This window comes from Trachemys scripta, chromosome 6, assembly GCF_013100865.1.
Source record: "Trachemys scripta elegans isolate TJP31775 chromosome 6, CAS_Tse_1.0, whole genome shotgun sequence".
Classification (NCBI taxonomy): Eukaryota; Metazoa; Chordata; order Testudines; family Emydidae; genus Trachemys; species Trachemys scripta.
Window position 1 is genome coordinate 11,022,035 of NC_048303.1, and position 25,347 is coordinate 11,047,381.

Here is a 25,347-nt window from a genome sequence, read left to right on the forward strand (position 1 = left end):
ATAATCCCACTTTACGCAACAGGAGGAACTGTCACATGACTCCATGTGTCACTGATGTCACTGACTGACCTGCTCCTATTGCTGTTGAAGTCATGGGCAAAAGTCACATTTGCGTTCAGCGGGAGCCAATCTGGGCCTGACAGGCCTAGTTTAAAAGCTTCCTCGTCTCTCCATTAACGTGAGCCTAGCCTCGTTTTACTTTGGATACGTGCACGTGGCTATTCCTCTCCTCCACACTAATACAGACCAACCATTCATTGAACTGATTGTAACACTGATTTGTAACTTTATGATAGGTGCAGGCAGTTGCAGGGTCCCAAACTGCTGCAGATGGAGGAAAGATTGGTCTGTTTCCATTATTTCCAACGCTGGTCCACCTGTCACAGAGAGAGATCAAGCCAGCCTGGGTGACTGCACCGGGCCCCCAAGCACATTGCTTGTGCTCCATGACAACCCTGAATAAGTGGATTTTTTAAAACCACATTTTAGCCATAAGATGGGAGAACAATTAGCCTAGGGTTGTGATGATAAGCCATCTGATCCGCAGGAGATGGTGAGAAAAAGGATTTGAAAAGGGTTTGTGATCATGGGAGATAGCAGGTGTGCTGCATACTAAATGAAAGGACTAAATCAAACAATTTAGGTCCCCAGGAAGTCAGTAAGCAGGCTTAGTAGGTGCAGGATGGGCAGCATAAGTCCCGTGTTTGTGGACTTAGTGTAAGACTGGTTCATTACACAATGGACCAAATGGCGTTACAGTAGGGATAAGCTTGGCCCGATAGATTAAAGCGGGAATTGATAGTCACAGAGCAGTGCTGGCAGGGCTGGCTCCAGATACCAGCCTGGCAAGCAGGTGCTTGGGGCGGCTGCTCCGGAGAGGGGCGGTACGTCCAGGTATTCGGCAGCAATTCGGCGGACGGTCCCTCACTCCCGCTGGGAGCAAAGGACCTCTCGCCAAATTGCCGCCGCAGATCGCGATCGCGGCTTTTTTTTTTTTTTTTTTTGGCTGCTTGGGGTGGCTGAAACCCTGGAGCTGGCCCTGAGTGCTGGAGTCTATTTTGAGTAGCACACAAGCAAGATTGAAGACACAAAGGTGGGAAGCCACTATATAACAGTGACTATAATCCCAAACAGGATTTAGTTTTATGTAGCACCTTTCATACATAGGGCTAAATTCTGCTCTCAGATGAGCATATGCGGCTTCCATTAATGTTGCATCCATAATCACTGCCCACGCATTGCCCTGATTTTGCGTACACAATAGACTCAACAATAGTACAGCCTTGAACACTGGACGTTGGTCAGGACACCAGAGGTACATCAGAACTCGTTTCAAGATGCTCCATAGGAATCTTTAGCTTCCATCCAGAGAGCCACCAGAGCTGGGGAAGGGAGATCTTGGACTGATGTCTAATCAGGAGTTAGTCTTATGGTTAATAATTAGGGGATAAATCTTGGTATCCCACAACAAAACCCTAGGAAGACAAGGTAATGGTGTCAGTTTCATCCCACGGGAGGCAGGTTTAGAACTTCCCATGCAGGAGCCCTCCCAAGTTGTACTGTGACCCACAGGGAAATCCCATGTTTTAGTGCATTCACACAGCCCCAAGTGCACGGAGATCTCATATAGAGGTTTCCACTTGCTCAAAAGGATGAGTATGGTACCATTTAGGTTCAGCCTAACCCCCTACTGCTACACAATTTGGGCTATACTATTAGGCTATTCCCCACCCCCATACACACGCATAAAAACAGAGGGCATGATCTGTCTGTGACGTTGCACCTCCATATGATTTTATGAAAATATGCTAATGAGTGTGAATATAATGCAACTGGAATATGCTTCTTGCAAAAGGTCTCTTGTAAGGTATCATTACAAAGCTTATAATCTACTGAGTCTGGTCATCCAATTTGTATAAATGTATCACTCTTGTATCGGAAACTAGAAATATGAAATATAACTCTGAGGTCCTATTGTAATTATGCAAAGTGTGGGCCATTAATGGTGGTTTGGAATCTTGATGGCTCTCATCAACTAGGACAATTGTTTGTAAATGGCTCTGTTTACTTGCAAGCCTTCCTATGAGTCAGTCCAGGAAGAATGAAGGCTTGGGGTTTCACAGGACATGTGAACATGTCACATGATACTGGAATCCATGTTTAACCTGGTGTTTTCCCATTTAGAAGGCGGGGTGGGAACCCAGAGAGAGAGACAAAGGATTCCTGCCTTGTGCCAAAGCTATAAAAGGGGGTGGAACAGAACAAGTGGGTTCCAGTCATGAGAAATCCCCTAGCTACCACCTGAGCTGGAACAAGGACTGTACCAGGGAAAGGATTGGGCCCAGACTAGGAAGGAGTCCAGTCTGTGAAAGAAGCTTATTGGAACATCTCTGAGTGTGAGATTTACCTGCATTTAGTTTCCTACTGTTTTAGTCTTAAACTTGTGTGTTTTGGTTTTATTTTGCTTGGTAACTTTCTTTGTTCTGTCTGTTATTACTTGGAACAACTTAAATCCTACTTTTTATATTTAATAAAATCACTTGTACTTATTATTGAACTCAGAGTTAGTGACTAATACCTGGGGGAGCAAACAGTTGTGCATAACTCTCTATCAGTGTTATAGAGGGCAGACAATTTATGAGTTTGCCCTGTATAAGCTTTATACAGAGTAAAATGGATTTATTTGTGGTTTGGACCCCATTGGGAACTGGGTATCTGGGTGCTGGAGACAGGAGTACCTGCTAAGTGGTTTTCAGTTAAAGCCTGCAGCTTTGGGGGATGTGGTTAAGACCTGCGTCTGTCTTTGCAGCAGGCTAGAGTGTCTGGCTCAACAAGACAGGGTTCCGAAGTCCCAAGCTGGCAGGGAAAATGGGCTCAGAGGTAATCTCTGCACATCAGGTGGCAGTCCCAAGGGGGTTTCTGTGTCCCAACCCATCACACTGTCCCTACCACCAGAAGGATAAACCAAACATTTAGTTGCCCAAGGTTTTCAGTTGGATCCTTAGAAATACTGGTCATGATTGCCTGTGTTCTTATGAAAAGTGCTACAAGACCTGCAGTGTCCAAGCAGAATAGACAAGGCTTGACTTTTACAGTTTCATCCACAACGAATAATTAGGACTAAAGTGAAATTTAAAAGGAGACAGTGTAGGGACAGTGGATGTCAGGGCAGAACATTACAGAGGGGTGAGAGAAAGGCTGAATGAACTGGAATGGTTTAAAGCAACAGAGGGCAAGGACATTCTGGGGAAACAGGAAGTTAAGTCCATAGCATGTCTACACTACAAAACTAAGTTGACCACTACAGTAATTCCATCACTTGTGCGTGTCTATGCCTTGTTCCTTGTGTCGGCAGTACGCGTTTTCACCAGGAGCACTTGCACCAATTGAACTGTCAGTGTGGGGCATTGTGGGATGGCTTCTGAAAGCCAGCAACAGTCAATGTAAACATCACAGTATCTACACTGACACCTAACTACATCAACATTGACTCTACACAGCTTCTGGAGGCGGAGTTAAGTTGGTATAGCAGGTGAGTTACATCAGCGGGAGCGAAATATTCGTATAAACACTTACAGAGCTAGGTCAGCATAAGCTGCCTTGCGTCAACCTAACTCTGTAGCATAGACCAGGGCCAAGTGTAAAGGTGAGTCTGTTAAAGTAAGGCAATGCAGTGGAAGATACAGACACGTGTGTATATATGTACGTACCATTATGTACAGTTCATAAAATAAACCACAGCATCAAACTGATTTTACTTTCAATACTCTTTCTTTTCTCTATCTATTGCTTTGTTTCTGTCCTGATGGCCCTGCTATATTAACCCTGACATCTACCCAGAAAAAGGTGCACTTAATTTTTTGCACCAATTTTCAGTTGTTTTTTTAATTTTTAAAATGAACACTGATAATTTCCCTAGAAATTTACAAAAATGAAGGGCCTGGCATATTTTTTAAGTAAAGTATTGAAGAGGAGCTATTTGAGTGGACAAAGGATTTGCCTTGATGCCAATAGCAGAAGCCTTGAACGCAGAAAGCAAGGGACTACTGGAGTATCATAAGGAACAGAATTTGGTTTTAATTTGTTCACTGTTACTTAATATGCTGAGGGTATGAGCATGTATCAGGGTATCAAAGAACGAGACCCAAAACTGAAATTACTGTAAGGGTCATGGGTAGCTACTGTGTGTGGTTATTCAGTTCGGCAATGAGCTGTTTAAGATAATAAGGCTATGAATAAAGTAAGTCAACAGCCAACCGCTACAGTACACTGAACAGAAGAAGGATCGGAAGACTAACCCTCGTCCCAGTACAGCCAGTGAGAATTTTGCCATTGACTTCAATGGGAGCAGAATTGCATCCTAGGACAGACACAGCTCTGAAAAACACTGTTGTCATTCTGCTTTTATGTCCTTTTTAAAAGCAAACAGGAACTGATGAGTCAGAAGAAACGATTCTCGCACTGTACCCAGCCACTAGTTAGCAGGGTTAGGATTTTTGTTCTGTGACATTTTCACAGTAAAAATTAAGTTGCGGCCAACAAAGGAGCTGTGAATATTTGCAAATTTCTGCAGAGTTTTAACGCATGACTCAAGAACGTGTGATGTCTCTCCCTTTATTTAGTTCATGAAGAAGAAGCACGAATTGAAAAAGGTATGAGGAATGCCCTCAGGAAGTTTTGAGGCAGTTCCACAGCCCACCTGTCATATTCTACCCTGTTGACTTTGCTTCTTGCACTGTGCTCTTCCCTGCGGTATTGGAGCGCTTAGAACACAGTTATAGGACTGTCTGCTGTTTGTAACCAATTGGAGTTCATAAACTATTTTTAAATAATCAAGTAACTAACATCCCACTGACAGAGAGTTCGGTACTGCTGCAGCTCATTAAAACTGAGTTATCACTTATATTCTACACCCTTATTTACAGCTACTTATAACTTTCAAAAGGAAAGGTGCCATTTTTAGTAACCAATCATACACAATCATTTACTACAGGATGATCGTAAAAGAAGAAGAACTCTTTTCGATAATACTTTTTACTTATATAGCAACTTTCACCCAAAGTTCTCGAAGCAATTTAGAAGAGTGGTTAAGTATTATTATCCCACAACTTTCATAAGCACAAATTATTCCTCAACTTTCAGCGCAAATGTGCTAGAGTTTCCTATGTTTGTTCTCTGCCCAATAGTGTTTGTTTTTCAAATTGCATAACAATATATTAGGCTGTTATTCACCGAAATTAGACCCCTGAAAGCACAAGATTAGATCCCACTTACTATATTTTCTCCAGTTCTTTGCTCAGTCAAGTATTAAAGGTCTCCAAGTTACTGCATTATTTAAGCATCAAAAATTAAGTTTTCCATCTGCCAGAAATTGTTCAGATACTTGCTTGAAGCGCCGATAACTCAAACAGCTTTGTTTTAAAAAACGTAATCCTTAACCCTTCCTTAGTGCATTCCATCTACAAAGCACTTTACAGACATTACTTAATTCATTACAAACTAAAGCACTTCATACTTTGCAGGGAGCTGTGACTGAGGATAAGTGCTTCTGACATCGCTGAAGATCTGGGGGTTGAAATCATGAAAATGATGGCTGTTTAAAGACAGAATATTGAGCATACATTGCATCGCCACTTCCTTGAATCATGTTATCAACAGTGTTAATCAGTGTAGCTCCAGTGGCCGATCCCCAGCTAGAGTAAATTGCTGTAGTTTCTTTGAAGTGAGTGGTGGTACCCTAGTTTACCCTAGTTGTTGATCTGGCCCCTTAACTTTGGAAGGTTGTACACAGGCACAAACTCAGAATGTTCACAGCTGTGAAAAATTCACAATGATCGATAGGACAGACAGATGGCCGAGGGGGAAGAAAAGCTTTACAAGTGTCACAGAGCAAGTTTGTGTAACGTCTAAAGAGTTTGGATCTTTTATTCAATATAAACACTCAACATCAGTTTCCCAGGAGAATCACCTTCCTCAACTGTTGGACAATTTCATCTGTGTAAGCGAAAGGAGGACTGAACACTAACGTATCGGGGGTAGCCGTGTTAGTCTATATCCACAAAAACAACAAGGAGTCTGGTGGCACCTTAAAGACTAAAGAGTGTCTACTTGGGACTCGTTTTCCTAGAATTTCCCACTGTTATCACCTATGCTAGCAGTGGTGTTAGTGAAGAGCAGCCGCTGGCATTCAGTATGACAATGTTTGGCTGCTGGTGTCTTGGGTACTCTACTGCTCTTACTGTTATCACAGGTGGAGCGGCAATGGTGAGCCATTGTAGGATAATGGGCCACATCCTCTGCTGGAGTGAATCAGTGGAGTTCCACTGAAGTCAATGAAGCTAAACTGATTTGCACCAGCTTGGGACCTGCCCTGATATGTTGAGTGTGGACAAGGCCCACGGAATCCCTTTATATTCAACACTATACTGTGCTGATGTGTAACTCCTATTAGTGATAATGACTAACCAGTGGAGAGTGAGAGAAGAGTGCACCACGCAGAGTGCTCATGTACGGAATAAGATATGATAAGCAGCTGTAGCAACAACTGGTATAAACACTTTTAAAGAGGAGTTAAAGAGTTAGGCTACGTTGGGAATCGTTAGGAAAGGGATAGATAATATGACAGAAAATATCATATTGCCCCTTGTGACGGGGTGTGCATACCCTGCACTAGCCAAGATGGGGTTAAACCCACAATATGGACAGCAGAAGTCCCGCCCCTTAGGCCGGACTGGGCATGATCCAGATGCTGCATCAATATAAAGGGAGGAAACCCAGCTCATTTGGGGCTGGATGCCGGAGGGGAAGGACCTGTGCTGGAAGCTTCTGCTGAGGACCGGCTACCAGAGTCGGTGAGTTGTACGGGACCGTGGTGCTCGTGCGCCACCAATATGAGACCACAGGGGCCCGATTCCACCAAAGTTTGGGGCCAGGTCTCTCCCCCCGGCCCTGCCTGCTGCCTCTGCATGCCTCCCCCAGAGCGTCCCCCCCGGCCCCGCCTGCCACCCCTGAGCAATTTAAAAGGCCCCGGGGCCCCATCACCACCACGGGCAGTACAGCGGGGCTAAGGCAGCTTCCTGCCCACTCGCTCCGCTTCCAGAAGTGTCTGGCACGTCCCTGTGGCCCCGGAGGAAGCGGAGGGGCTGTCTCCGCACACTGCCCCAACCCCAAGCGCCAATGGGAGCTGCGGGGGTGGTGCCTGCAGGCAGTGAGTATGGAGACACCTCCGGCCCCCCGCCTAGGAGCTGCTGCCAGGGGGGGTGCAGGTCGTTTTCGGGAACCGCCCGAGCTAAGCGCCGCGCCCCGCATCCTCTCCCGCACCCCAGCTCCCTGCCCCAGCCCAGACCCCGCACCCAAACTCCCTCCCAGAGACCAATCCCTCCCCCTCCCACACCCAAACTCCCCCCCAGAGCCTTAGGCAGGTGGCGGGGGCAGGATTTGGACCTGTTCTGCGCATCACCAAAAATTATATAAACCTGCCGCCCCTTCTGGCTGGCCCCTACCTGTGGAGATCGGAGAGCCCAAGGGTCAGCTTGGACCCCTGCGACCAGCAGAGCCCCAGGAAGTGACCGGTGCTGTAGAGCCTGGAAACCCTGAAGCCTCGTGGACTGCCACACCAGAGACGATAGTAGGAAGTGACCCAGGGAGGGTGACGGAGTGGTATCTCTCACCCAGGTACGCTCAGCATGTTTCAGTGGGATTCTCCGCTGAGCCAGTGATGGACCACTCCGCCACTGCCAGGGCCCTAGGTCAGGCCCCAGTGGAGTCCTGTGGGCCCGGACCCCCCCACCTAAGCCACCAGCCAGCCTTGTTAGTGGCCGCTTGGGTACTGGCTACTAGGCCACGCTGCCTGCACTAAAAGGCCACGCTATTGACTCTGGCTGCTAGGCCACACTGCCTGTATCGAAGGGCAGCACTATTAACTCTAGCCGCTAGGCCACCCTGCCCGGGGCACTAGGACTATTAACTGTATGCCGGTCCTTAGACCCCGGGGTGGAGAGGTCAGAGACGGACAAGCAGACTTAACGGCGGTGTCCACATACCCCCTGGCACCCCCCACATCTTTATTACAGCATGCAGATCTGCTCACCCCATCTCAAAAAAGAGATATTGGAATTGGAAAAGGGCAACAAAAATTATTAGAGGTATGAAACAGCTTCCATATGAGGAAAGATTAATAAGACTGGGACTTTTCAGCTTGGAAAAGAGATGACTGAGAGGGGATATGATAGAGGTCTATAAAATCAGGGCTGGTGTGGAGAAAGTAAATAAGGAAGAGTTATTTACTCCGCATAACCCAAGAACTAGGGGTCACCAAATGAAATAGGCAGCAGGTTTAAAACAAACAAAAGGAAGTATTTCTTCACACGACGCACAGTAAACTTGTGGAACTCTTTGCCAGAGAACATTGTAAAAGCCAAGACTATAACAGGGTTCAAAAAATTCATGGAGGATAGGTCCATCAGTGGCTATTAGCAAGGATGGGCAGGGATGGTGTCCCTAGCCTCTGTTTGCCAGAAGCTGGGAATGAGCGACAGGGGATGGATCACTTGATGATTACCTGTTCTGTTCATTCCCTCTGGGGCACCTGGCACTGGCCACTGACAGAAGACAGGACACTGGGCTACATGGACCTTTGGTCTAACCCAGTATGGCCATTCTTATATCATGGTGAAAGTGTAGACATACAACAGCACAGCTGCAGCTGCATTGCTCTAGCATTTCAGTGTAGACACTCACGGGAGGGGTTCTTGTCCAGAGAGGCGATAGGTAGGTCGCTGGAAGAATTCTTCCGTCAACCTATCTCTGTCTACACCAAGGGTTAGGTTGACTTAGCTACTGAACTCAGGGGGTGTGGATTTTTCACACCCCTCAGTGGCACAGCTGGGTCGACCTAACTTTTTAGGGTAGACTTGTCCTTAAACAATATAGTGTGGGACAGAACTGCTTAACATAAAGTGAGAAACTGACCAGGGTTTGAGGCTTTGTTGTCTCCTTCTGCAATCTCCAATGTCCTTCTGCTCCTAAGAAAACCCAGACCAACAGCGAAACTTTGTTTCACATTCTGATAGGTAATTTGTCATGAGTCAGTGATGTAGGACCTTAGCTAGGGGTATTTCATTTCACCAAGAAAATATTTCCCATCTGGGTGGGAAAGTTCTCTAGTGGACAGAGCCCAGAATTGAGAGTCAGGAGATCTGACACATTCAGTGACCTCAGGCAAGTCAATCCATTCACTTTCCCAGCCTGCATAGATGCTGATAACTCCCTCGTGTGGGTGTTGTGAGGAGTAGGTAACTGATGTCTGCGTTGCAGTCCTTGGATGCAAGATGCTAGGGACGTGCCAATGTTGATGTAATCTTTCATTTTAAGAGTGTGATTTCTTTGTTTTTTAAGTACTAGGTGCCAGTATATACATGTAGGTGAGATTTTATGCTAACTTAGAATGCAGAAAGCCTTTAAATACTTCAGTGCATACACTCCGAATGCAAAGATTTACTGTTTCTTCCTCCCCATATGGTTGTTTGAGAGTTGTTATATGTGTTTCTAGTGAGAGCCTCGGTGGAAAACTTCACTTAAGTTCTTTAATAAACTTTAAACATTATTCTGGTTACCTGCATGTAACTCAGAGGGCCAAATTCTCTCCTGCGTTTGAGCCCCACTCTGTGAGGGACTCAGGGCAGTAGAGGGCTGGCATCTAATGGAGTCTATGCCAGTAGAAGATAAATGTAGCAGAGCATAAGATGGGTACTTTTTCCTAGTATCTGATAGGTCCCCTCCTTCCCCTAACATGCCCCCTGTGCCATGGGCTGAGGGATGGCAGCAGTTGGTGCAGAAGCCACTTTTACATCTTTACAGGAGTGGGGAGCTCCCACAGACCAGGAGAATGTTCTTCTGTCCACCTGTTGAGCAGAATCCAACCCCTCTGTGCCACCTGGACCCCACAAAGGGCCAGATCTCAGCTGAGAATCTGACTCAAAATATATAAAAAAATACAGATGCCCAATGTTGAAACAACAGCACACACTAGAACACGCTGTGGTTCTGGATATATATATAAAAGAATCCCCAGGATTTAACCTACTTCAGCAGATCAATGGAGAGGACATTTTTAATCATATCACATAAACCCTGCAATAAAAATAATTACCCCGGAGATCAGTATTAAAGAAGCCTAATTATGCCTGACTTTATTACCATTTGTTATTTCCATAGATATCATAGAATCATAGAATATCAGAGTTGGAAGGGACCTCAAGAGGTCATCTAGTCCAACCCCCTGCTCAAAGCAGGACCAATTCCCAGCTAAATCATCCCAGCCAGGGCTTTGTCAAGCCGGGCCTTAAAAACCTCCAAGGAAGGAGACTCCACCACCTCCCTAGGTAACGCATTCCAGTGTTTCACCACCCTCCTAGTGAAATAGTTTTTCCTGATATCCAACCTGGACCTCCCCCACTGCAACTTGAGACCATTGCTCCTTGTTCTGTCATCTGCCACCACTGAGAACAGTCGAGCTCCATCCTCTTTGGAACCCCCCTTCAGGTAGTTGAAGGCTGCTATCAAATCCCCCCTCATTCTTCTCTTCTGGAGACTAAACAATCCCAGTTCTCTCAGCCTCTCCTCATAAGTCATGTGCTCCAGACCCCTAATCATTTTTGTTGCCCTCCGCTGGACTCTTTCCAATTTTTCCACATCCTTCTTGTAGTGTGGGGCCCAAAACTGGACACAGTATTCCAGATGAGGCCTCACCAATGTCGAATAAAGGGGAACGATCACGTTCCTCGATCTGCTGGCAATGCCCCTACTTATACAGCCCAAAATGCCGTTAGCCTTCTTGGCAACAAGAGCACACTGGTTGACTCATATCCAGCTTCTCGTCCACTGTGACCCCTAGGTCCTTTTCAGCAGAACTGCTACCTAGCCATTCGGTCCCTAGTCTGTAGCAGTGCATGGGATTCTTCCGTCCTAAGTGCAGGACTCTGCACTTGTCCTTGTTGAACCTCATCAGGTTTTTTTCTGCCCAATCCTCTAATTTGTCTAGGTCCCTCTGTATCCGATCCCTACCCTCTAGTGTATCTACCACGCCTCCTAGTTTAGTGTCATCTGCAAACTTGCTGAGAGTGCAGTCCACACCATCCTCCAGATCATTAATAAAGATATTAAACAAAACCGGCCCCAGGACCGACCCTTGGGGCACTCCACTTGAATGGAGCACTTCAATGGAGCAGGCCTAAAAGCTCACGTCACATGCCATCCTTCTTCTTCTTGACAGTCTCCCGGAGTTCTATTCCTTCCTGTCACAGTCCCTGAGCCAAAACCCGCAGTTCCTGTTCAGGCAAAAACTTCCACCGTGTGCAGCGGGAGTTCAGCCCAAGTAAGGACTGCCAGATCTGGCCGCTTGATTTTAATCCATGCACCTGTTTTCCTCCCCCTGCCCCCTTCCTGTTTACGTTGCTAGAATTTCAGCATCTGCGGAAGGGGGAGGAGAGAAGGGAGGGTTCCTGGCGTAAGACAGGACCATCCCTTGCATCTCAGTGAGCGGAGGTGACCTGTCACGGAGTTCCTCCTGTGTTATGTGATTTCCCTCCTCACTAAGTCCATCCACGGCTGCTCCACAGGGAAGGGGCTTTGGGAGCCTGGCTATGCTCCTTGGCAGCATCCACGTGAAGATTCAGGCAGGAATGAATATAGCTGGGAGCTGAGTTAACTTCCTCTGTTTCCCTCCGTACCTGCCATCATGCGGCTACAAGGGAACTCAATAGCAGCATGCCGGCATCGGTGCAGCAGCATGGATGCACCGTTCAAGATGCCTCTTGCCTCCATGCAGCTGGTTGGTGGAATGTCTTCTCTGAAGAGCCCTGAGAAGCATGGCACCCCTGCCATCTCTGCTGGCCCTTTAACTCCTCTCGTAAAATGATACTTTAGCCCAGGGGTGGCCAACCTGAGCCTGAGAAGGAGCCAGAATTTACCAATGTACATTGCCAAAGAGCCACAGTAATATGTCAGCAGCCCCGCATTCAGCTCCCCCACCCTGCTCTCAACACCTCCCGCCCACCGATCAGCGCCTCCCCCTCTCTCCCTGCACCCCCCAATCAGCTGTTTGGTGGCAGGAGGCTCTGGGGGGAGGGAGAGGAGCGAGGGCATGGCAGACTCGGGAGGGGGGGTAGAGGGGTGGAGTGGGGGCAGGGCCTGTGGCAGAACCAGGGGCTGAGCAGTGAGCACCCCCGGCACATTGGAAAGTTGGTGCCTGTAGCTCCAGCCCCGGAGTCGGTGCCTATACAAGGAGCTGCATATTAACTTCTGAAAAGCCACATGTGGCTCTGGAGCCACAGGTTGGCCACCCCTGCTTTAGAGGAACTCGGGGTATGTCTACACTGCAGGCTCACTGGTGACTGCATGTAGGGTATGTGTAGCTAAACACCACAGTGAAAAGTAGGCTGCATCCGCACCTTGGTGTATAGCTACGCACGGCCGTGAAAGGCTCTGCCAGGGGGTAACCAGCAGGGAAAAGCTCCGGCAGCTCCCTGCTGCCCAAGTCTTTCTTTGCAGTGGGGAGGCAGGAGGACATTAGATGGGGGAGGCACCACTTGGGCACATAGAGAGCTGTGTAGGGTACATGCCCTAAGGTTCTGGCCTGTTTCTATTCGCCTAAGCAGTGCCACAATCTACTCTGCTATTTACACCCATGGTAAGGGGTAGAGTTGCCAACTTTCTAATCGCACAAAACCGAATATACTTGCCCTGCCCCCCACCCCACTGCTCCGCCCCTGCCCCTCCCCTTCTGAGGCCCCACCCCTGCTCACTCCATCCCCCCTCCCTCTGTTGCTCACTCTCCCCCACTCTCACTTGCTCATTTTCACTGGGCTGGGGCAGGGGTTTAGGGTGCGGGAGGGGGTGAGGGCTCTGGCTGGGGGTGTGGGCTCTGAGATGGGGCCAGAAATGAGGGGTTCTGGCTGTGGGAGGGGGCTCTGGGCTGGGGCAGGGGGTTGGAGCACAGGACGGGGCTCGGGGTGCGGGCTCCGGACTGCACTTACTTCAGGCAACTCCCGGAAGCAGCCAACATGTCCCTTGGTTCTGAGGCAGAAGCACAGCCAGGCAGCTCTGTGCATTGCCGCTGCCCACAGGTGCCGCCCTTGCAGATCCCATTGGCCACGGTTCCCAGCCAATGGGAGCTGCGGAACCGGCGCTCAGGGCACAGGCAGTGCATGGAGCCCGGCTGTGCCTCTGCCTAGGAGCCGATGGACATGCCAGCTGCTTCCAGGAGCCACGCAGAGCTAGGTAGGGAGCCTGCCAGCCCCACTGCGCCGCTGACCAGACTTTTAATGGCCCGGTCAGCGGTGCTGGCCGAAGCTGCCAGATTCCCTTTTCGACCGGGTGTTCCGGTTGAAAACCGGACACCTGGTAACCCTACTGGGGGGGCGTGCGGTATATGTACTTTACACACGGCAGTAAGGAGCATGCAGGGTAGCTGTAACCTCAGTGGGTTCAGCCCCACAAACCCTTCCTGCCTTGCAGGCCCCTTCCTATTCCCATGGGCTTCTTGCCAGGATGAGACAATCTGGTCCGATGTTCTATTTGTGCTTGAAAGCATCATAACTTTACTCTGACAGTAATTCGGGTCACTTTCCAGGTTTCCCGAAGTACTCTGGGGAATTTCTCTCTGCTGCCTTGGGAAAAGTACAAGAGGCCTATTAGTGCTGCACACAGCGAGTCCTAGCACAGGCGATAGTAAAGCCAGAAGCATATTGAATCATAGTGAGAAACTTGGCCTCGTGTTCAGCCAGTGTCCTCAAGCTCCAGCTTGGCAGGCAGTGCTGCAACTATAAATATCCCACGTCGTCCCTATAAAGATGTTCTTAAACCCCACCCCCCCCCGGCTCAAGAGCGTTATCAGGAGGTGCAACAAATAAAGGATCTGAGGCGGGGTCTGGCCAACTTTGCAGCCTGTGTAACATTTTAATGGAGGGCCCAGTCCAGGAGGATGATAATGGGACACCAGTCGAAGGATACGTGCAACTCTCATTAGCAAGTGGCCCAGTGAGCAAACCATTGAAGAATTGTAATTTTATTTACACGCTGCTGGCTGAGTACAGAAGAAGGCAGCTTCCAAAAACTTATGTTTTTAAAAATGTGGAGCATTTACCCAAATGATGTAAAGAACTGCCAGACCACAACCATACCCCATTGCAGAACCGCGAGAGAATGAGTACAGTGGGGAAGTGACAAATTATAGTGACTTTACATACAGCAACTCCCCTCCCCTCTTTAATATCTAAAGGCCTGATCCCACCAGGTACTGAGTTCCTTCAACCTCCATTAACTTCACTGGGAGAAGAGCCATCACCCCACCTCAGGATGGTGTCCTAAGTACTTTCTCCCAAACACTGGAAGAAAATGTGTTTTGAGTGGCATTGGGGGGGGACTAAAAGAACAGGAGTGGCACCTTAGAGACTAACAAATTTATTTGAGCATAAACTTTCGTGGGCTACAGCCCACTTCATCAGATGCATAGAATGGAGGATATAGTAAGAAGATATACATACATACAGAGAACATGAAAAGGTGGAAGTAGCCATACCAACTCTGAGAGGCTAATTAATTAAGATGAGCAATTATCAGCAGGAGAAAAAAATCTTTTGTAGTGATAATCAAGATGACCCATTTCAGACAGTTGACAAGGTGTAAGGATACTTAACATGGGGAAATAGATTCAATGTGTGTAATGGCTCAGCCATTCCCAGCCTTTATTCAAGCCTAGATTGACCAAAGACACAAACCACTAAAAGTCATGGCTAAGCTTAACATGAGTGTGTATTAACCTACACTTACAAAACTTGTGACATCTCCTTGCTTCCACTTTTGTAATAGCAACCACCAGAGCAGGACAGACTAAAATAACAGGACCTGCTTTTCTTAGCAAGTTAGAGCTTGGGAGTCAACTTTTGCCCTTTCTTGCATCCTCTGCAACCCCACTGAAGTCAATGGAGAAACGCAGGATATAAATCAGGACAGAGTTTGGCCCAGTAGAAGAATTTTAACTGCATCTTCTCCCCAGAACTGGGTTTGTTTTAATGTGGTTATTTTTCTACGTTATTCATTCACATTTAGGGCTTGATTTTTCCACTGCCCCTGCCCCTTCTGTTATCATTTGCATCTGTGTAAAGTCAGTGCATAGTGGTTGTGAAACGCTACCATGGTGAGAGGAAATTTCTCATTTGGTAGTATTTAAAATGCATTTTGCATACACAAATGACTACTGAAGATGCAAGGCAGGGGAGAATCAAACCATAAATCTTTTTGCCAGTTACTCTTAAAATTAAAACATAAAAACTTCCACAGCAGTCCCGTGTTATTGAAGCCCAGGTGCCTAAAAGGGTTTAATAGAAATATTTCACTTTATAAATCAAACCATCCACAATATTTTTTAAATAGATCCTTTAAGGCTCAGGTAAACACTTGACATTCCCAGCTGGTATTTTGTTGTGACCTGAGCAGGAAACATCAAATTCACCATTTTCAGGCTGATGACTGATGTGATCTTTAGGCAAGACTGCTGATTCAGACACACCATCCTTCTCCCAAATTAACACAAATACTGTCATGGAACAATAAAGTGAGCCATTTGTTATTCTGACCTCTGATATTGCTACAATCATGTGAATTTCTGGAAATACATTTGCATTTATTTTACAAAAGCATTAAACTTCTACAATTATCTCACTTCATTCTTTCTGGCCAGTTTGGCCCTGACATACACAGGATGACACAGAGCCATGTGGCAGAGTACACAGGGTATAAATCAGGGCAAAATTTGGCACATTGGGCCAGATCTTCAGCTCGTATAAGTCTGCATAGGTCCAATGATGTCAGCAGAACTAGTGATTTACACCAACTGAGATTTAAAATACATACAATTAATATCTTACCTAGCATTTTTCTTTAATAATCCTGACAAATGCTACAGCTGCCAGTCACATTCTCCCACACTCTTGCCAGGATGTTCATGCTATTAGTGCATGATTGGATTCCCCTATGCACCAGGATCTCGGTCACAAATCTGTCTGATCAGATAGAACTTTTTCTGCTACCCTCTTACCTCTTGAGATAGTTTCTCCCATACAGGATCTGCTGCAGCAAAGTGACCACAGCAAAAGCGCAGATGAAGATGAAGAACAAAGTTCTGTTCCCCAGCAAGTCCCTGCTTGACGAGGGGTCACTGTATCCCATCCTTGTGGAAAAAGCTTACTTGAGCTCTGTTGGGTCGAATTCAGTTCATTGTAGCGTTCACGCTCTTTTCACTGAAAGGCGGTGGGAAACATTTGCTAGCTTTTCTGTGAGAAATCCAAGGACAAGGTGTCCCATTGTTCAGCCCCGCTGCCCCTTTCTTGCCCCTTTTGGTTGTTAACTAAAAAACTGGGCGCAATGGCTCATTTCCACTGTAAAGTTTCCAGGAGCATTAGATGTGGGTAACATCTAAGAATCATCTATTCACAGCTCTTTCAGACAGAGCAGTTTGTGCTGTGTGAGAGGCATTCTGTTCCCCGCAGTCTCTCTCATAAACCCGCTGCTAACAATTATCTACTTCAATCCCACTTTGATATTCCAGATGGGAGAAGCTGCAAATAAAACAGAAAACTGCAGCCAGTGGAAAATACAGGGCTCCCGCAACCTGCTTCGGCAGCACATAGTCATCAGCTCTTCTTTGCTTCTGCTCAGTGATTCCAGTGAAATGCACTTGCAGGGAGACGTGACCGGGGTATACTATTATCGAACAAGTATGTAATGATTTCATTCAGCCCCCTGCAAAAACAGCAGCAGCAATCTGGTTAGGCTATCATGAAAAGCTGCATTTTATTTAACAAGGGGAGGTTCAGATAATGCCTTTGATACTGTAACGTTTGCGTACAGCATGCAGTGCCTTTCGTCATCACTGCTCTCTGTTTGGGTTTCTATGTTTTTCCTGGTTATTCCTCCGGAGTAAGCATAAGCAAGGTCACCGTGCATCTCTTCAAGGACAGAGCTCTCAGTTCCTGCATGCTGATTTATGGCAGGCTTTGGATAGCCTCACAGCCGCAGATGGGAATATTGACTTTCAATGCAATCTTAAAGAACTATTCATCTAAAGAGACAAATATTCTGATTGTTCCTCAACCATGAACAGTTCTCTTGTTATGGGGTGAAATAGCGAGACCTTGCCTCCAGCCATCAGAACTGTTATTAAGCTTGCTAGTTGCTGGTAGGGGCTCGATCCTGCTCTCATTTGAATCAATGGGAGTTTTGTCCTGGATTTCAGTGGGAGCAGGTCCTGAATGTTTATTTCTGAAAACAGTGACCTATGGAAGCTTTAACCACAAATAAAGTGGCTCAGCTGGGAGGTTATTTTACCTCCATAACACATGAAAAAGCTATCTTTTGGGAAAAAATTGGAAAGTCCTTTGTAAAAACAACAAGATTTTAATATGAATAAACCAGCAAACAACTAAATCAATGTCCAGTGTGCCATTATCCCAGCTGTTCAAACCAACATGCTGGGGCCTATACTGAACTGTGCAGGAGGGTGAGGCAAAGATAGTACCGGGAGGCTGCATAGGGGGCAGAAAAGCTATCTGCTTCTGGGCTTTTCCGTGGAATAAAATAGAACCATTTCAGGGCAAGACACAGATACTATTATATTATCTCTAGTCCCATTCAAAGCTCCCATGTGGGATCCCTAGTGAAGTTATTACAATTTAGGTCTTGTCTGAAGTATAGTTCTATACTGACAAGTAGTTTCCACAGAAATGGGACAGTGGGGTCCATATTCAATATCTCTCATGGATTCTACCCAAATGTGGTCCGTTTGCAAACAGAAAAACACCATCTTTTTAACTACCAGCCAGGAAATTCAGCCTGGGATCTGAGTCCAGATCTGTTCTTGGCAGCTCACACATCACCACCACCAAAGATTCTGCATTCAGAACACAAGGCCCAGTCTCCTTAGTTTATAATCCTTTAATGATGCACAAGGCGCTGTTGGATCCAGTACACTCTCCCACAGCTGTACTGAAAGACCAGTGGCAGCAAAATGAAGTCAAAACTTAATTTAGTGAGCACAATAATTATTGGGGTGTAAACTCTGGGGCAAAAAGGCCTATTTTCCTCAGTTCATTTTAGCCCTTTAAAAACAAATTAGCCATTTACTTTGTTCGGAAAAATAAATGAAGAATTTATTCATTCATATCACACAGAGGAATAGACACATTGACAGCTGTATAATGAAGCCACAGCCACAACAGGATCCCATCTGTCAAAGTCTCCACCCACAGAACCAAATATGGTCCTTCTAAAAATGTATACACTTAAACACGTATAATAGGACAGTAGTTTTATACCAGGATCCCCTGAGAGTTCCCTTCTGTCTAGCTGGGATCTAGCCAGCACCCTGTTGCCATTCAGCAGTAATGGAAGGGAAGCCGTCATGAGTCCCAGGCTGAGAACACATGTGATATGGACAGATCTGCCTGTGGAGATTAGAGGAGAGATTTTGAAAGGCATAAAAGGGGGCGGGGTGCTCATCTCCCATTGACTCTGAAAGGGAGTTGAGTGCCTAATTGCTCTTAGTACCTTTGAAAATCTTGGCCTAGAAATCTGGTTCTCTTTGGAACAAATGCTGCTCTGTTACACTGCTGCAAATCTGGAGTAAGACTTCTGACTGCACCAAATGTACCAGAGAGCAGAATTTGGCCATTTACGTATTTCAAGGGCTAGTAGTAATCTCAGCACCTACCAGCGGTGTGATACCCTGTGATCCTTCAGATCTTAGAGGGAGTAGCATTGGGGGTGGAGGGGTGGGGAAATCACACTAATATATTGTACTGCCCCAAACCAGAATATCCATTATTTATTTCTGATCCTGGCCTACATGCCAGTATTAGCTGCAACAACTCTCTCTCCTCAGCATCAATGTGTGTGCAATCACTCAGGAGTAGTCTGGCTACCTGTGTTTTTCACCTTCATCTGCTAAATCAGAGCTAACTGGAAAACTAGTCCTTGAGGACACTGAATTGACATTCTCGGGAGAATTTTGAGTCCTTGAAGCAACGAACAGAGTATGAGGAAATATCTAAGAAACGGAGAGGTTTCCTGTGACAAATATAACCTTGTACAAATACTGTCCCCGGTAATGTGTGTAAAGGAAATTTATATTCATTGCCTTCAAACCAGCAGTACAACATATCAAAAGAAAACACAAGAATGGCCATAGTGGGTCAGACCAAAGGTCTATCTAGCTGTGGCCAATGCCAGGTGCTTCTGACTGTGGCCAATGCCAGGTGCTTCAGAGGGAATGAACAGAACAGGTAATTGTCAAGTGATCCATCCTGTCGCCCATTCCCAGCTTCTTTCAAACAGAGACTAGGGGCACCATCCCTGAAGAAACACCTCTCTGCAAGAACTGAGAAATATGATGTCGATACTCAAATTTTCAAATGCACCCGCAATATTTGCTGGAACATCTATGTGTGATTTTTTTTTTTGCACTCACATGTGCATGCAAAATTGTTAACTATTGGCACAATTGCCCATTTGCACCCTTGTTTCAGTGTCCCTTTGAAAATCTGGCTTTTCATTTGTGACCATCTTTTAAAGCTTCCTCCTCTTGGGTGAGCAAATGAGACAGATTTTTTTAATTTTTACACCAGGTGTGTGCAAGCATCTGGCACAGAAATTGGCTATCAGGAATGCAAGATGGGGTTGCAGTACTTTGCATCATGCATATCACTGGAACTAAAAGCCAGGTTGCATGCAACAGTGTTTTTTGAGCTATGGTGTGACCTCTGTATTACACCATACCATGAGCTACCAGTAGCATGGGATAGCCTAGATAATGTTTCCCAGCCAAAATCCAAGCATACAGGAAGCCTCTCTCATGTCACTGATATGGATAACACATGCAACAAAATACTACAGCCTAGACAGCACAATATTGGAATGTGTAAGAGTCAGGTATAATAATAATATTTTGAATGTCTATATCATCTTTCGCCTGACAATCTCCTAGTGCTTTACTAACACAAACTAATAAAACCTCAAAATACCCCTAGGAGATTGGTATGCATTTTATTTCCATTTTACAGTAAACGGTCATGGGATAAGAGGGAAAGTCCTCTCATGGATTGGTAACTGGTTACAAGATAGGAAACAAAGGGTAGGAATAAATGGTCAGTTTTCAGAATGGAGAGAGGTAAATAGTGATGTCCCCCAAGGGTCTGTACTGGGACCAGTGCTGTTCAACATATTCATAAGTGATCTGAAAAAAGGGGTAAACAGCAAGGTGGCAAAATTTGCAGATGATACAAAACGACTTAATATGGTTAAGTCCAAAGCAGACTGCGAAGAGCTACAAAGGGATCTCAGACAACTGGGTGACTGGGCTACAAAATGGCAGATGAAATTCAGTGTTGATAAATGCAAAGTAATGCACACTGGAAAACAATCCCAAGTATACGTATAAAATGATGGGGGTCTAAATTAGCTGTTACCACTCAAGAAAGAGATCTTGGAGTCATTATGGATAGATCTCTGAAAACATCCACTCAAGGTGCAGCAGCAGTCAAAAAAGCGAACAGAATGTTGCGAATCATTAAGAAAGGAATAGATAATAAGACAGAAAATATCATATTGCCTCTATATGAATCCATGGTACACCCACATCTTGAATACTGCGTGCAGATCTGCTCACCCCATCTCAAAAAAATATATACTGGAATTGGAAAAGGTACAAAAAATGAGCAACAAAAATGATTAGGATTATGGAACAGCTTCCATATGAGGAGAGATTAATAAAACTGGGACTTTTCAGCTTGGAAAAGAGATGATTAAGGGGGGATATAATAGAGGTCTATAAAATCACGACGGGTGTGGAGAAAGTAAATAAGGAAGTGTTATTTACTCCTCATAACACAAGAACTAGCGGTCACCAAAGGAAACTAATAAGCAGCAGGTTTAAAACAAACAAAAGGAAGTATTTCTTCACACAACGCACAGTCAACCTGTGGTACTCTTTGCCAGAGTATGTTGTGAAGGCCAAGACTATAACAGTGTTCAAAAAAGAACTAGATAAGTTCATGGAGGATAGGTCCATCAATGTCTATTAGCCAGGATGGGCAGGGATGGTGTCCCTAGCCTCTGTTTGCCTGAAGCTGGGAATGGGCGACAGGGGATGGATCACTTGATGATTACAGGTTCTTTTAATTCCCTCTGAAGCACCTGGCATTGGCCACTGTTGGAAGACAGGATACTAGGCTAAATGGACCTTTGGTCTGACCCAGTATGGCCATTCTTATGAAGCTGAGACACAGGGAGGTTAAGTGACTTGCACAAGGTCGCACAGTCAGTGGTAGAACTTGGAAAAGAGCCCAGGAGTTCTGACTCTCAATCCAGTACTCTAACGTTTCCTCCCTCCCATTAAATTGCTGGGCTATCTAATTCTGTGAAGCACCTTAATTATCTGACGTTAAAACTACAAATATTGTGGCAAAGTTACACCTCTTGTAGCTCAAGGTACACAACACTCTGATGCCTATACTATGAGGCTGCAAGAGGCAGCCTCTCTCTCACATACTGCTGGCCCATATTTTGGTATGTGACATGTTTGCTAAATACTGTCAGAGATAATCCATTGTGAAAAATTCTTTCAGATTACATGGTGAAGCTCCGGGTGCCGTAGCACAAACATGAATGTGCTTCAGACAATGATATAGAGAGCTCATTGTTTGCTCAGAAGCCAGAATGAAGCAAAATTGAATTAACAAAAAAATACTGATATCTATTCCCAAATACTGGGGGAGATCTTCATTGAAAGCTGATTCTGGCATCTGACGTCTGCAAGCCAGCTCCATGCAGTGAGATTTGTAAAAGGACAGAATCTGGTAAGAATCCTACTGCACTTCTCATGTGCAGAGGTGCAACAGAATTTTCCTTTCTTCATAGACATCATAAGGGCCTCATCTTGTAAACTGCAGCACGTCTGAGAGCAAATGGGACAGAGGGATGCACGTTCTATTCTGCTTTTTGATTTCAGAGGGTGTATATTGGCAGGATTGAGGATTTTTATATCATTCTTTCCACCAAATCCTTATTCAACTCTTTTACTGATGATGGGTTGTAGTTTTATTTGATGACAAAGATATCTACGCCTTACATAGTTATTATTTGGGGGTCGGGGGCTTTTTAAGTTTCTTTAAATTGAAATAACTGTTATAAATAGCATATTAAATTTGAGTCAAAATTTCAGACATACTACGTGACTTCAAAATTAAGTAAAATAAGCTCACGACTCATACGTGGAATTTCTTTCAACCCTCTCTTCACTCCACCCCTGCCCCACCCCCACCCCCCCACCCCGCATCATACTCAGCCTGTTTGTGGCTGCTACATATGGTAAAGAACCTATATCCAGTATACCTGAGCAACATGTATTGCAAGAGATTTTAGTTGAATGAAGACTATTTTTAACTTACTTTATGCTTGTGCTAATTACTGGGGCTCTGATTCAGCAAAGCACAGGTTTAACATGCTTAAGTGCTTTGCTAAATACAGAATTTTTAAAATTAAATATGTATTTATTTTATATATATATATATAATATGTATATATTAATTCATAGGACTGGAAGGGACCTCGAGAGGTCATCTAGTCCAGTCCCCTGCACTCAAGGCAGAGCTAAGTACTAAATCAGTGGTTCTCAAACTGTATGGTGACCAGATGTCCTGATTTTATAGGGACAGTCCCGACTTTTGGGTCTTTTCCTTATATAGGCTCCTATTACCCCCCACCCCCTGTCCCAATTTTTCACATTTGCTGTCTGGTCACCCTATCAAACTGTGGGTCAGGACCTCAAAGTGGATCACGACCCTGTTTTAATGGGGTTGCCAAGGTTGGCTTAGACTTTCTGGGGCCAAAGCTGAAGCCTGAGCCCCGCTGCCTGGGGCTGAAGCCCTTGGGCTTCAGTTTTGGCCCCCCCTGCCCAGGACGGTGGCCCCCACACCTTGGGCAGTGGGGCTCAAGCAGGTTCAAGATTTGGTCCCCCCTCCTGGGGTCCTGTAGTAATTTTTGTTGTCAGAAGGGGGTCGCGGTGCAATGAAATTTGAGAACCCCTGTACTAGACCATCCCTGACAGGTGTTTGTCTAACCTGCTCTTAAAAACCTTCAATAATGGAGATTTCACAACCTCCCGAGGCAATTTATTCCAGTGCTTAACCACCCTGACAGTTAGGAAGTTTTTCCTAATGTCCAACCTAAACCTCCCTTGCTGCAATTTAAGCCATTGCTTCTTGTCCTATCCTCAGAGGTTAAGAAAAACAATTTTTCTTTCTCCTCCTTGTAACAACCTTTTATGTACTTGAAAACTGTTATCATGTCCCCTCTCAGCCTTCTCTTCTTCAGACTAAACAAATCCAATTTTTTCAATCTTCCCTCACAGGTCATGTTGTCTAGACCTTTAATCATTATTGTTGCTCTTCTCCAATTTGTTGACATCTTTCCTGAAATGTGGTGCCCAGAACTGGACACAATACTCCAGTTTAGGCCTAATCAGCGCGGAGTAGCTTCTTATTTACAGCACTTCTGCTAATACATTCCAGAATGATGTTTGAGGTTTTTTTGCAAGTGTTACACTGTTGACTCATATTTAGCTTGTGATCCACTATGACCCCTTTCCGCAGTACTCCTTTCTAGGCAGTCATTTCCCATTTTGTATGTGTGCAACTGATTGTTCCTTCCTAAGTGGAGTACTTTGCATTTGTATGTAAGTGCTTTGTGGAATTACTGCCTAAATGAAGCACATTGTTAAATATTAAAATAGAGCAAATCAATATTAAATCTGTTGCAGATAAAAAACAACATAGATGTATTAGCATAATCTATTACCCAACACAATGTCTGGTCCCTCATGGGTGCCATAAATCCCTGAGTGATTCAGTTAAGTTTGAGATCCAGATATTAAATGTGAGTGCAGCAAAGCTGAAAGTGTCCATGGTCTTTTGAGGCCATGAATAGAAGCCAAATGGCATTCCAATTCCATATCCTCTAACAGTGGAACTGTCTAGGTAGGATGAGATCTCACAGAAGCCGAATATGGTTTGCATATTGAAAGCCTATTAGATTATATATTGACTCACATGAGCTAATATGAAAGCAGCTCCATTCATATTACAGTCCATGCACGTATGCAACTTATTTAAAAAGTGAGATTCACACACAGAGATTGCAACACGTCTTTTCCACATTGCACAAGGGATCTCTGCATGGGTCAGTGAATGGGATCCTTCTTCCTTGGTCAAGAAGTTCCAGCACAACATCGGTCACGGTTCATAGGCTATAGTCACTGTTTTTTTTATTATTAGTGGCAGCTTATTGCAGAGTGTGGGATAGACTTTAAGAACATAAGAATGGCCGTACTGGGTCAAACCAAAGGTCCATCCAGCCCAGTATCCTGTCTATCGACAGTGGCCAATGCCAGGTGCCCCAGAGCGAGTGAACCTAACAGGTAATGATCAAGTGTTCTCTCTCCTGCTGTCCATCACTATCCTCTGACAAATAGAGACTAGGGACACAATTCCTTACCCATCCTGCTTAATAGCCATTAATGGACTTAACCTCCATGAATTTATCCAGTTCTCTTTTAAACACCTATTATAATCCTAGCCTTCACAACCTCCTCAGGCAAGGAGTTCCACAAGTTTTTAATAGCTGCTATATTAGCCAGTGAATTTAAAAGAGTATGGTACTGAATCTAACTATTATTTGTAATACAGTAGTACACCAAGACCCAAAGCAATATGACGGCCCTATTGTGCCGAGTGCTGTACAGACACACAGTGAGACAAATCCTGCCCAGAGCTGGGTGAATAGCAGATGTTGCCATTCACCGGCAATTCGCAGGGGGTGGGGGGGGAGACACTCATTTGGGGTTCAACCAAAAATGAAATTTTAACAAACTTTTTGGAAAATCAAAAAAGGTTAAAAAAAATCATTTCAGGTTCAATTAGATGTTTTATTTAACCTAAAACAAAAATGTTTCATTTAGCTTTTGAGCATTTCATGTTTAATTTTTTAAATCAAATTAAAGGAAATTTCTAACCAAAAGATCATTTCAAATTGAAAAATAAAAATGTTTAATTTCCAAAATATCGAAACAAAATGTGTTGATTTTTTTCAGATGGGGGGCCTGATGTTGAGGATGGGGTGTCAAAAATGTAACCGAGTTCTGGCCTTTCCTGAAATGTTTACATATAACTTCCTTCATATTATTAAATACTTTCCCACTTATATAGCACCTTGTAAGTGTAGCTCTAAGCGCTTTACAAA

General features: G+C 45.1%; 1 protein-coding gene across 3 annotated transcripts in view; it reads right to left on the bottom strand.

Moving 5' to 3' along the window:
• ST8SIA5 (ST8 alpha-N-acetyl-neuraminide alpha-2,8-sialyltransferase 5) overlaps positions 1-25,347 on the bottom strand; it is a 106,838-nt gene that overhangs the window by 59,760 nt on the left and 21,731 nt on the right. Inside the window, exon 1 of one of the 3 annotated variants that reach the window (XM_034774585.1) lies at positions 16,097-16,927. The exons of 1 other annotated variant lie outside the window; for it this stretch is intronic. In XM_034774585.1, coding sequence (XP_034630476.1) covers positions 16,097-16,227 — 131 coding nt within the window. In that variant the 5' untranslated portion in view covers positions 16,228-16,927. Of the gene's footprint in view, positions 1-16,096; positions 16,928-25,347 lie in introns of those variants that run through there. One more of the 3 variants, XM_034774586.1, reaches the window with a different exon arrangement.